This window comes from Cebus imitator, unplaced genomic scaffold, assembly GCF_001604975.1.
Source record: "Cebus imitator isolate Cc_AM_T3 unplaced genomic scaffold, Cebus_imitator-1.0 Scaffold104, whole genome shotgun sequence".
In the NCBI taxonomy this organism is placed as follows: Eukaryota; Metazoa; Chordata; class Mammalia; order Primates; family Cebidae; genus Cebus; species Cebus imitator.
In genome coordinates this window covers 5,709,492-5,722,438 of record NW_016107419.1, presented here as the reverse complement: position 1 = coordinate 5,722,438, position 12,947 = coordinate 5,709,492, and the positions used below count along the sequence as shown (strand labels likewise).

Here is a 12,947-nt window from a genome sequence, read left to right as displayed (position 1 = left end):
GCAACCTCCGCCTCCTGGGTTCAGGCAATTCTCCTGCCTCAGCCTCCTGAGTCGCTGAGATTACAGGCACGCGCCACCATGCCCAGCTAATTTTTTTTTGTATTTTTAGTAGAGGCGGGGTTTCACCATGTTGACCAGGATAGTCTCGATCTCTTGACCTCGTGATCCACCCGCCTCGGCCTCCCACAGTGCTGGGATTACAGGCTTGAGCCACCGCGCCCGGCCTATTTTTTTCTTTTTTTTAAAAGTTATTTAATCAGTTTATAATAGCTTTATTAAGATAGAATTCACGACTAGGCGCAGTGGCTCGTGCCTGTAATCCCAACATTTTAGGAGGCCAAGGTGGGTAGATCACTTGAGGTCAGGAGTTCAAAAGCAGCCCAGCAAACATGACAAAACCCCATCTCTACTAAAAATCCAAAAATTAACCAGGCATGGTGACACATGCCTGTAATCCCAGCTACTTGGGAGGGTGAGACACAAGAATCGCTTGAGCTCCAGAGGCAGAGGTTTCAGTGAGCCAAGATAATGCCACTGCACTCAAACCTGAGCAACAGAGACTGTCTCAAAAAATAATAATAATAATAATTCACTTACCATGAAGTTTATACTTATAAGGAATATAATTCAGTGTTTTTGAATATATTTGCTATACTGTACAGCCACTACCACTGTCTAATTCCAGAGTCTTTTCATTATCCCAGAAAGAAGTCCATTAGTTGTCATTCCCATTTGCCTGTACCCTAGCCCCTGGTGACCATGAATTTACTTTCTGTCTCTATGAATCCACCTATTCCAGATATTTCATGTTTAAAAAAGTCATTTAATATGTGGTCATTACTGACTGGCTTCTTTCTAAAAATCACTTTTAAAAATCATTTTTTAGACTAGGTATGGTGGCTCACGCCTGTAATCCCAGCACTTTGGGAGGCCAAGATGGGAGAATTGCTTGAGCTCAGGAGTTCAAGACCAGCCTGGGCAACATAGTAAGAACTCCTCTCTACTAAAAATTTTTTTGAAAACTTAATCAGACATGGTGGTGTGCACCTGTAGTAGTCCCAGCTCTTTGGGAGGCTGAGGCAGGTATATCACTTAAGCCCAGGAGATTGAGACAGCAGTGAGCTATCTTCATGCCACTGCATTCCATCCTGGGTGACAGTGAGGCCCTGTTTCAAAAAAATATATCAAATATATCATTTTTTATGCCTTTTATCCTTTGTGGTACACATTTCCTTCTAACAGAGAAACTATATTTGTGTTTATAAGCTATTTAGATCTGGGGCACTTATTTAAATAGCATTTAACATGAAACTTTTATGTTTGATGAAGATTTATGTTGAATCATAGCAAATATAGCATTTTTTAAAATGATGGTGGCAGTTATTTCACTGTCTTTGTAGTTAGTTGATTAGTAGCCCACTCAGGACCCAGCAAAACCTTGATTTTAACATTTTGCTCTTAGAAGAGCAACATGGTAGATAGAAAGTATATTAATTATATAGGCTGAGTACGGTGGCTAATGCCTGTAATCCAGTGCTTTAGGGGGCTGAGGTGGGTGGATTACCTGAGGTCAGGAGTTCAAGACCAACCTGGCCAATATGGTGAAACCTCGTCTCTACAAAAACAAAAATTAGCCAGGTGTAGTGGTACGCACTTGTGATCCCAGCTACTCAGGAGGCTAAGGTGGGAGAATCACTTGAACCCAGAAGGTGGAGGTTGCAGTGAATCAAGATTGTGCCACTGCATTCCAGCCTGGGCAACAGAGCAAGACTCTGTCTCAAAAAAAAAAAAAATTATGTAGATAAATGTACTAGAAGGTTTAAAAAATAAAATAGGGGCAGGGTGTGACTTTTTTTTTCTTTGTTTTTTCAAGGGAGGGTCTCAGTCTGTCACCCAGGTTGGAGTACAGTGGTGCATTCTTGGCTCAGTACAAACCCCACCTCCCTGGCTCAAGTGATCCTCCCACCTCAGCCTCTCTAGTAGTGGGTACCACAGGCATGTGCCACCATGCCTGGCTAATTTTTTGTATTTTGGGTAGAGACAGAGTTTTGCCATGTTGCCCAGGCTGGTCTCAAATTCCTGAGTTCAGGCAATCCACCGCCTTGGCCTCCCAAAGTGTGGGGATTACAGATGTGAGCCACCACACCTGGCCAGGGTATAACATTCCTTTTCAACGTGTTATTTATTGATAATTTAGTACCAAATTAATAGTCTATCTGAAGCTAAAGTAGGCAATTGGCTTATTTAGGAAATAAAATTTTTCTTTTGTATACGGACTTAATTTAGGGCAGTTTTTATGAGATATATTAGTAGAAGTAATTCTTAGGTTAAAATTTATTTTGAATAGGAATGGTGAGAAGGAAGAAAAATGAAATTAAAAGAAAAATAAAATTATTTGTAATTATGTATTTTTCTATTATAATATGGCTCTTGATAAAAATATATATATTTTTATCAAGCTATGTATTCTTTTGACTATTTTATACTCAGGTGAGGTTTATTTATGCACCTAAGTCATCATTTGTTTGTTCTATTTTTCCAGGCCTTCTTGACAGTATCTTGTCAGTTATTCCTCATCCTAGCATTTCCGTTCGACTAGCAGCAGCTTGGTGTTTACACTGCATTGCCATGGCATTACCTTCCTACCTAACACCTCTCTTGGATCGTTGCCTTGAACGGCTTACTGGACTTAAGTCTTCACCTGAAGCAGTAACTGGCTTTAGTTTTGCTGTGGCAGCTTTGCTGGGAGCAGTAAAACATTGCCCTTTAGGAATTCCTCATGGAAAAGGCAAGGTAATGATTTCATTCTCTATATAAAATAATGAGCTGCTTTTTGTTACAAGTATCTTCACATAGTAACAGAATTTGTTACCGAATGCTTTATTTTGCTGTATATGTAGCCCTGCCATATATAAGTACATTAAAAATTTTGTTGTAGAGGGTAAATAGAGCCGAAAAAGAAATCTTTTAATAATTAAGCTTAATATTTGATAATTTAGTTAGTGGTATATTGGTGATATTACTTTAAAATTAGTTTACGTATCATAAGATAAAGTAGATAAATAATTATGTTAATGTTCTTGGGAACCAACATTTTCAATATAAGTAAAAAGAACTATAACTGTAGAATCGAAGTTAAGTAAAATTCCCATACATTAGATTTGAATTGAAATTATCAGTATGAACTCATTTTTTTTCAAAAATACTTATATCTTCTTTTTGTACAATCAAAAGGCCTAAGCGCAATGATAACCCAGTGTCAGGGACACCCCTAGTGCCCAGATTGTAGCACTAAATACTATTTCCAAACAAAAAGGAATCAGGACTCCATGGAGCAGTAGCTGGTTTCAGATCTGGGGCAGGAAATCCCCAATATAAACATGGGTATCTTGTTATGCCAGAAAGTAAGGAAGTCATCAAGGAATACTGTGTTCATTTTAAAAGGAAGTAACTTAAGGGGCTCCCACTGACCAAAGACTGCATGATACATACATCAAATTAATAATTACTACAGTGAATTAAAACATACCAGATAATATATAAAATTTCATGCGTTCATAATGATATTCAACCACCCAATTGTATTCCTACCAAAAAATGTCATTTTCTGAGTAAATTTAGAATCCAGCACTTCCAGACAAATAAATGATAGAAACCTAGTGAATAAATAACCCAGTTTTAACGTACAAAGAATTTTGAAGAGAACTAAGGAAAACAATTTTTTAATGAAACATAGATAATACAACATAGGCAAGCGTGGTGTTTGAATTTTGTCTCTTTTTTAATAGCTAGGAAATGTAAGTTGTCAGAGAATGTTATTTGACAGTGGAAGCCCTTATAATCCATCATACCTCTCACAAGCTCATAAATATATTTGAAAAATACATCACCCTTATTCCTTTCTTTCTCATTGCCATGCCTGTGTCATTATGGAATTTGATAATATGTCCTCCACAGTGTAGGCTCTGCAGAAGGGCATTCTATAACTTGAGCAATTCCAAAAAAATTTTGAGTGTTGCCAGTGCCGTTGAAATAAGGCAGTTGACAACTTGAGATTATTTATTTCAATTTATTATTTTAGTTATATTCTTAACATATCACATCTTGCTAAGCAAAGACTTGTCATTGAATATATTTAATTAAAACTATCCTCAGTTCGCATTAATTCAGACAAGGTTCCCATTCCCGTATTATATTAGGAATTCCTTTCCGAGAGAATATTGACTTGTTCTGATTTGACTAGAATGGTGTGTTTTGTCCTCACTCTTTTTGAGTGCTCTCCATTGGCTGTATAAGCTGCAGGGAGTCCTAAATTAGTGGTAAGTTGGTTGGCTGTTTTAAAATACGCTAGCCTTCCTCTTTAGAAAATTTATATGCCAACTTGTAATACTTACTGCTTTTTCAGAGGTGATTGGTAATAGATGTTTTCTCATATTAGTTGTTCTCTGGCCTTTGTACTATGTAAGCATACATTATCCATAAATGTGAAATGTCTGGTTCTTCCTCTATATTGTTTTATAACACTGCCTATTTCATGGACTTCTTTTTTTTTTTTTTTTTTTTGAAACAGGGTCTTGCTTTGTCACCTAGGCCAGAGTACAGTGGTGAGATCATAGATCACTGCAGCCTCCAATGCCAGGGCTCAAGCGATCTTCCCATCTCAGCCTCCCAAGTACCTGAAACTACGGGCACATACTACCATGCCTGACTAATTCTTTTTTTCTTTTTTTTGTGAAGATAGGGTCTCACTCTGTTGCCCAGGCTGGTCATTTTCATTTATTTATTTACTTATTTATTTATTTTTCCAAAGAGACATGGTCTTGCTCTATTGCCCAGGCTGCAGTACAGTGGTGTGATCCTAGCTCACTCCTAGGCTGGTCTTGAACTCCTGGCCTCAAGTGATCCTCTCACCTTGGCCTTCTGAGTCTTTGGGCTTATAGGCATGAGCCACTGTGCCCAGCCTCGTAGACTTTAACTATAACATTTTAATAAATCTCACTCTTCAGTGTGAGACTATTTTGACTACTCTAACCACTATAGTATACTACCTCTCAGAAGACTGTTATCAGCCCAGAGGTATAAAAGTAGTATGTAGCATTTTTAAGAGAGAGACTCCTATAAGAAAACTTTTTTTTGAGTAATTACTTATTTAAAAAGATAGTTGCTCAAAACTATGTAAATTCAAATCTCTACAGCTATACTGGAATAATCTTACATTGTTGTCACACGTGCTTTACAAAGAATTGTGGGATTGTTGTGTACTACCTCATATACCAGTATTTAACCTAGAAAACTTAATTTTGTATAGTTTCCTTTATGACAGTCCTATTATGTAGTCTACATGAATGACAATTCTTTATCACTTACATTTATTTTATGTAAGAATTAATTTTTCAAGAGATTATTAGCTGCTGTCATTTAGTAATTTAAAAATTGATATGCTTTTTTTAAAACTTGTTCTTCTATATGTAAATAGATTATTATGACATTAGCAGAGGATTTGCTGTGTTCTGCTGCTCAAAACAGTCGCCTTTCAGCTCCGCGCACACAAGCTGGATGGTTGCTGATTGCTGCTCTGATGACATTAGGTAACAGTCTGTAAAAGGTTTACATACTTTGAAATACTTTGTGTTTTCTGAGTGAAAGGATTCTTATATGTGATTTGATGAGACTAACTTAATACATACCAGAATTTAAATAGCCACACAAACATTTTTCTCTTAGTAGTCACCTTAAAAAGCCATTTACTTTCTTCATTGCTTAAAACCTTTTGAGATCTCTTTTGATTTTTTCTTCCAGAATAGATTATAAGCCTCAAGTAGGATAAGCCGATTTACTAATCATCTTTCAGGCTTAACACTGAACAACTGTGGCTTTTTCAAAAATCATTGACACCCATCTTCAGAAAAAAAATTTTCCACAATATAGGTAAAAGAACATATCCATAGCCTGGGAATTCAGCTCTATAATTGTTTGAGGATTCATAACAGCCAATAAGGTTGCTACATTGAAGGGGATGGGCTTCACTTAAATTATATTTATTAAGAATCAAGGCTGGGAGCAGTGGCTGACACCTGTAATCCCAGCACTTTGGGAGGCCTGGGAGGGTGGGTCACGAGGTCAGGAGTCTAGACCATCTTGGTTTCATGGTGAAACCACATCTCTACTAAAAGTACAGAATATTAGCTGGGCATGGTGTCAGGCGCCTATAGTCCTAGCTACTCAGGAGGCTGAGACAGAAAAATCACTTGAACTCGGGAGGCAGAGGTTGCAGGGAGCTGAGATCGCACCACTGCACTTCAGCCTGGGTGACAGAGTAAGACTCTGTCTCAAAAAAAAAGAGTAATTGTTTTACGGTCATGACTATTTATATCCTGTAAATTTAAAACTTGATTTTATTTTTAAGACAGAGTCTTACTCTGTATCCCAAGCGGGAGTGCAGTGGCATGATCATGGCTCACTGCATCCTCAACCTCCTGGGCCCAAGTGATCTCCTCCCTAAGCCTCGCCAAGAAGCTGGGACCACAAGCATGCAACATCATGCCTGGCTAATTTTAAAAATTTTTTTGTAGAGATGGGGTCTCACTGTGTTGTCGTGGCTGGTCTTGAACTCCTGGGCTCAGGCAGTCCTTCCACCTTAGCCTCCCAAAGTGTTAGGATTATAAGCGTGAGCCACGGAAACTTTATTTTTTTACTCACTCTTGTGGTGCTAATGAAAATTTTATTGCATTGTCACAGCTATATTTTAAGTCTCTACTGTCATACAAGTTATAACTCAGATATAAAACAACTGGCTGAGTCCAGGCACAGTGGCTCATGCTAGTAATCCCAGCACTTTGGGAGGCTGAGGTGAGTGGATCACTTGAAGTCAGGAGTTCAAGATCAGCCTGGCCAACAAGGTGAAATCCTGTCTCTACTGAAATACAAAAATTAGCTGAGCGTGGTGGTGCACCCCTGTAGCTCTAGCTACTTTGGAGGCTGAGGGAGGAGAATTGCATGAAGCCAGGAGGTGGAGGTTGCAGTAAACTGAGATTGCGCCACTGCACTCCAGTTTGGGCAACATAGCAAGACTCCCCCTCAAGAAAGAAAAAGTGAAATTTTTATATATAGCATGTTTGATGTCTGTACATATTGTCATCCAGTGTTGATAAAAAAAAAAAAAGTCCAGGTGCAGTGGCTCACGCCTATAATCCTCACACTTTGGGAGGCCTAGGAATGCAGATCATCTGAGGTCAGGAGTTCAAGACCAGGCTGGCCAACACGGTGAAACCTCGCCCGTACTAAAAAAATACAAAAATTAGCTGGGTGTGGTGGCACGTGCCTGTAGTTCCAACTACATGGGAGGCTGGGGCAGGAGAATTGCTTGAACCCAGAAGGCGGAGGTTGCAGTGTGCTGAGATCACGCCACTGCACTCCAGCCTGGGTGACAGAGCGAGACTCCATATCTAAAAATAAAAATAATGAAATAGAGCAATTGGCTGGATTTGGCCAGTAAATCATTTTGACACCTATGAATTTGACCTAAAGGAGCTTAAATTAGAATAAACAATCATAAATGAAGAACTGCTTTAAGTAGTGTTCTTAAGATGATTAAAGAGATTTATTGGACTAGATCAGGTTTAGCCTCAAGGAGCCAAATTTGGCTTGCCACCAAAATTGCTAGTCAGCCTGTGAGCTAAGAACAGTTTTTATATTTATTGATGGTTGGGGAAAAAACATATTTTGTGATACATGAGAATCATGTGAAAGTCACATTTCAGCATGTATGGTTTTATTGCATACAACCACATTTACTTGTTGTTGGATTGTCTGTGTGACCTTTAGGTGCTACAGTGGCAGAGTTGAGTAATTGCAACAGGAAGTACATGGCTCTCAGAGGCTCAAATGTTTACTGTCTCCCCCTTTACAGAAAGTATTTGTTAGCCCAAAGCAGAATCATTTCACAGTTTTCTGGGAATAATGTAGTTAAGCTTTTATTTGCTTATTGCTGGGTGTTCATGCCTGCCGTATTGATGTTCTTGGTGAATTAAGGAGGAAATAAACCACTTAATAAGCGCTATTTTGACAAACGAGATTTAAAACAAGGTAATTTGTATTGGAGGAAGACAACAAGAGGTCCTTTCTCCTGTACATCATATTTTACTTCATAGTCATCATACAAAGATGTATTAAAAGTTTTAATTAAGGTTTTATTTAATTACTGCATTTTCTTGGGTTTTATTCATTTTTCTTAACTATTCTTTCCCTTTATTATCTGTTTTTATTCTTATTTATTTATTTATTTATTGAGACAGGGTCTCACTTTGTCACCCAGGCTGGAGTGCAATGGTATGATCATGACTCACTGCAGCCTCAACCTCCCCAGGCTCAGATGATCCACCTGCCTCAGCCTCTCGAATAGCTGAGACCATATGCACCATCACACCTGGCTAATTTTTTGTAGAGATGGGGGTTTTGCCATGTTGCCCAGGTTGGTCTTGAACACCTGGACTCAAGTGATCCGCCTGCTTTGACCTCCCAAAGTGCTGGGACTGTAGGAATGAGTCACTGCACCCAGGCTATTATTAATTTTTAGAATGGTTTAGTATCATTAGCAGCTTTCAAGGGGAACCAGTGAGGTTTTTGTTTTTAGGTGTCATTATGAACTCATGGAATTTTATATATTTATATGTTTTAATCATTTGCTGTAATTATTGCTTTCAATCCTCAAATTGTCTTATCTTTGGTCATTGGGAGTTGCTTCAAGTTGGTTCATTTGCTCTTTTAACATGAACCTAATATTCTTTGAGAATGTGTTTGCGTGTAAGATGTCCCAGGTTTTATATTGTACATTTCCTGCCCTAGGCTTGCCATTAGCCATTTCTCCAAAGAACCTTGATTCCTTTTGTGGGAAAAGGATTTTTTTTTTTTTTTTTTTTAAAGAAAGAAGGTCTCAGCATATTACCCATACTGGGGTACAGTGACAGTATCATAGCTCACTGCAGCCTTGAATGACAGGCTCAAGCAGTCCTTCTGCCTCAGATTCCTAAATAGCCATGACTATAGGTTTGTACCACAACATCCAGCTCATTTTTTTTTGAGACAGAGTTTTGCTCTTGTTACCCAGGCTGGACGCGATCTCGGCTAACGGCAACCTCCGCCTCCTGGGTTCAAGCAATTCTCCTGCCTCAGCCTCCTGAATAGCTGGGACTACAGGCGTGCGCCACCATGCCCAGCTAATTTTTTTATTTTTAGTAGAGACAGTGTTTCACCATGTTAACCAGGATGGTCTCGATCTCTTGACCTAGTGATCTACCCGCCTTGGCCTCCCAAAGTGCTGGGATTATAGGCGTGAGCCACTGCGCCCGGCCTATCCAGCTAATTTTTAAATTTTTTTTGTAGACATGGAATCTTGCTGTTTCCCCAGCTGATCTTGAACTCCAGGGCTCAAGTGATGCTCCTGCCATGCCCTTCCAAAGTGCTTGGATTACAGGCATAGGCCACAGTGCCCAGCTGGGAATGATTTTTAGATAGCAATCTTAGTGCTCTGTTAATTTTTGCTTTGCATTTCAAACACATCTTCTCTGTTTTTATCATTCCCTTTACGATTTATAATTTTCTTTACTATTTTGCTCTGAACTAATGTAAACACAAGTAAACCACATTCATTCCTTGAATATGAACTACACACTTAAGCCTTTTTTGATACGCTTCCCAGTTTATATGATGCCATATAAAAAAACTTGGATTTATCTACCGATTCCTTCATATCTTGTCTCTCTTTGGATGGTTCATAAAGTGTGTGTGTATGTTGTGTTTGCTATATACATTATAATACTTATTTATTCATTTAAAGAAAGGATCTTGCCCTGTCTGTTGCCCAGGCTAGAGTACAGTAGCACAATCAGACTGTAGCTTGCTACAGCTTTGATATCTTGGGCTCAAATGATCCTCCTGCCTCAGCCTCCCAAACAGGCATGTGCTGCCACACCCAGCTAACTTTTTACTTTTTTGTAGAGATGGGATTTTGGTTTATTGACCTGGCTGGTCTCAAACACCTGGCTTCAAGCAATCCTGCAGCCTCAGCCTCTCAAAGTGCTGGGATTACAGCCATGAGCCACCATGCTCAGCTCTAAGTGCTATTCTGTGTATAAACTCAATATGCCTCAGAAACTGTCCTTTGAATCAAATACTGTTATTCTCCCATTTATGGATGAGGAAATTGAGGCACAAAAAGGTTAAGTAACTCATCCAGGTTTATTCAACTAATAAGTGGATGGAGCCAGGATATTAACCTAGGCAGTCTCCCTCCAAAGCCAAATGCAGTTCTGAGCTATGGATTTGGAATGGAAGAAAGACATATAGTCAGTGGAATGTGGGAGTAAGAAGTAGAGAGTGCTTTTTGGAGAAGTTTAAGGTAACCCCAGAAATTTAAAGAAAAGTTACTTGGGGAGAAAAGCTATGGGTTTTGGTTTTTATATATCTTGTATATCTTAGTTTTTAAAAAATTGATAATGTTATCATTGAACATTGTTTTGTATTACTGGGTTTGTGTCATGATTCCTTCAATTCATAAGTGTTGCTCTGAAATCTTTTTTTCACAAAATATTCTGTTCTGATATTTCATATCTGATTTTTGACCTTGAACAAGTTGCTGTTAGAAGTTAGCATTATTCTGAAGATCAGGAGTACAATGGGCCAGGTGCAGTGGCTCACATCTGTAATTCCAGCACTTTGTGAGGCTGAAGTGGGTGGATTGCTTGAGCCCAGGAGCTCAGACCTGCCTGGGCAATATGGCAAGATCTCATCTCTAAAAGAAAAATACAAAAATTAGCTGGGCATGATGGCACATACCTGTAGTCCCAGCTATTCAGGAGACTGAAATAGAAGGATCACCAGTGAGCTGTGATCATACAACTGCACTTCTTAACTCCAACCTGGAGGACAGAGCAAGACCCTGTCTCAAAAAGGATGCAATGTTGTTTGTTACTATAGCAGTTGTACTTTGCATTATGTGGTCCATTATAGCTTTTCAGAGTACTTTGAAGTGCACTCTGTCATTTGGACCTGACAAGCCCTTAAAGACAAGCATTACAGGGGGTTTTAGCTTCATTTTATTTGCAGATGAAACTGAATCTCAAAGGGGACATAGCAGTAGTGGAAGAGCTGACACTAGAGCCCAGGCTGTACCATTAGTTTGTTGTTTTTCCTCTCTGTGCTCCAACACCTTCAGATAGTGATTCATTTAGTAATAGATTAATTTGGAACCTGAAGATGAGAAAGGGGACAAAATATTGCAATAATGAATTTAAATGTTTAGGGAGAAGTTCCTGCTTAATTATATAATTTTAAAGAGTGACAACCTTAGGTTCTCTTACAAGTGACAAGTTGAATAAATTACAGGTCCTGCAGTTGTTAGCCATCACCTTGCTCGAGTTCTGCTGTTGTGGAAGTGTGTCTTTCCAGCATCTCCTAAAGATCTAGAAACAGAAAAGAGCCGAGGAGATTCATTTACATGGCAGGTAACCCTGGAAGGACGAGCTGGTGCGCTGTGTGGTAGGTTGGATTTAGTCTTTTCTCTCCCTTTCCGTTGGTTTTGTGCCCACCTGTGGTCCTTAACATGTACTTGTATGTTTTATTTACCATGGGTGGGGGGATATGCCTCTAATGATTTTTTTATAACTGAACAAAAAATTTATAATTGATTAGTTGGTAATGATAACTGGCATATGATATATTAAACCAGATTTGAGAGTTCTTAAGATACATGGTTTATTAGGTGCAATCCAGTTAAAAACTATCAACATTGTTTTGTCTTAGGTAAGCATTCATTCCTCTTTTCAGAAATACTAAGATTTGGTTTAATTACCATTGATTAAGCATGGTTTCCATTTAGTCAATACAGTTGACCCTTGAACAGCATGGAGGTTAGGGATACCAATCTCCCTCGAAGTCAAAAATCTGTGTCCAACTTTTAACTCACCCAAAGCATATCTGATATCCTGCTGTTGACCAGAAGCCTTGCTGATAACATAGTCAGTTACCACTTTTTTTTGGTCTTTTTGAGACAGGGTCTCACTGTCACCCAGGCTAGAGTACACTGGGGTGAACATAGCTCATTTCAGCCTTGGCCTGCTGGGCTCAAGTGATCCTCTCACCTCAGCCTCCCAAGTAGCTGAGACTATAGGTGCATGCCACCATGGCCAGCTCATTTTTAAATTTTCTGTAGAGATAGAGTCTCACTGTGCTGCCCCGTCTGATCCAAACCCCTCACCTCAGGCAGTCCTCCCACCTCAGCCTCCCAGAGTGTTGGGATTACAAGCATGAGTCAACACACCTGGCCCACATATTTTATATGTTGTATATATTATATTAAGGTAGAGAAAAAAAACGTTATTAGGAAAATCTTAAGGAAGAGAAAATATATTTACTGTTCATTACATGGAAATAGGTCATCATAAAGGTCTTCATCCTCATTGTTTTTATGTTGAGAAGGCAGAGGAGGGGTTGATCTTGTCTCAGCGGGGGCAGATTGAGAAGAGGTGGAGCAGGTGGAAGGGGAGGCTGGAGAGGTAAGCACACTTGGTATGGTGTCTACTGAAAAAAAGCCACGCATAAAAGGACCTGCAAAGTTCACATTTGTGTTGTTCAAGGGTCACCTGTATATGAAAGTTGTACCTTCTACACTATATAGACTGTTAAAAGTATTGTCTCACCATGAAGGGTGAGATCCTTGGATAGACATGGAAGCATTGATTTTGATTTTGATTGTGTTTATTCATGGCATTTTTACTCTTAATGAAAAACCACTTTTGAAATTGATCTTGGCCAGGCTCAGTGACTCATGACTAATCCCATCATTTTTGGAGGCCAAGGTGGGTGGCCTCAGGAGTTCAGGAGTTCAAGACCAGCCTGGACAACATGGTGAAATCCTCTCTCTACGAAAATACAAAAATTAGCCTGGCATG

General features: G+C 39.1%; 1 protein-coding gene across 6 annotated transcripts in view; it reads left to right on the top strand.

The window, feature by feature from the left end:
* The window catches only part of HEATR5A (HEAT repeat containing 5A), a 131,744-nt gene that overhangs the window by 35,804 nt on the left and 82,993 nt on the right, over positions 1 to 12,947 (top strand). For 5 of the 6 annotated variants that reach the window (XM_017537605.2, XM_017537606.2, XM_017537609.2 and 2 more), the window contains 3 exons: positions 2,543 to 2,793; positions 5,477 to 5,588; positions 11,383 to 11,535. In XM_017537605.2, coding sequence (XP_017393094.1) covers positions 2,543 to 2,793; positions 5,477 to 5,588; positions 11,383 to 11,535 — 516 coding nt within the window. The remainder of the gene's footprint in view (positions 1 to 2,542; positions 2,794 to 5,476; positions 5,589 to 11,382; positions 11,536 to 12,947) is intronic. The other variant, XM_017537610.2, reaches the window with a different exon arrangement.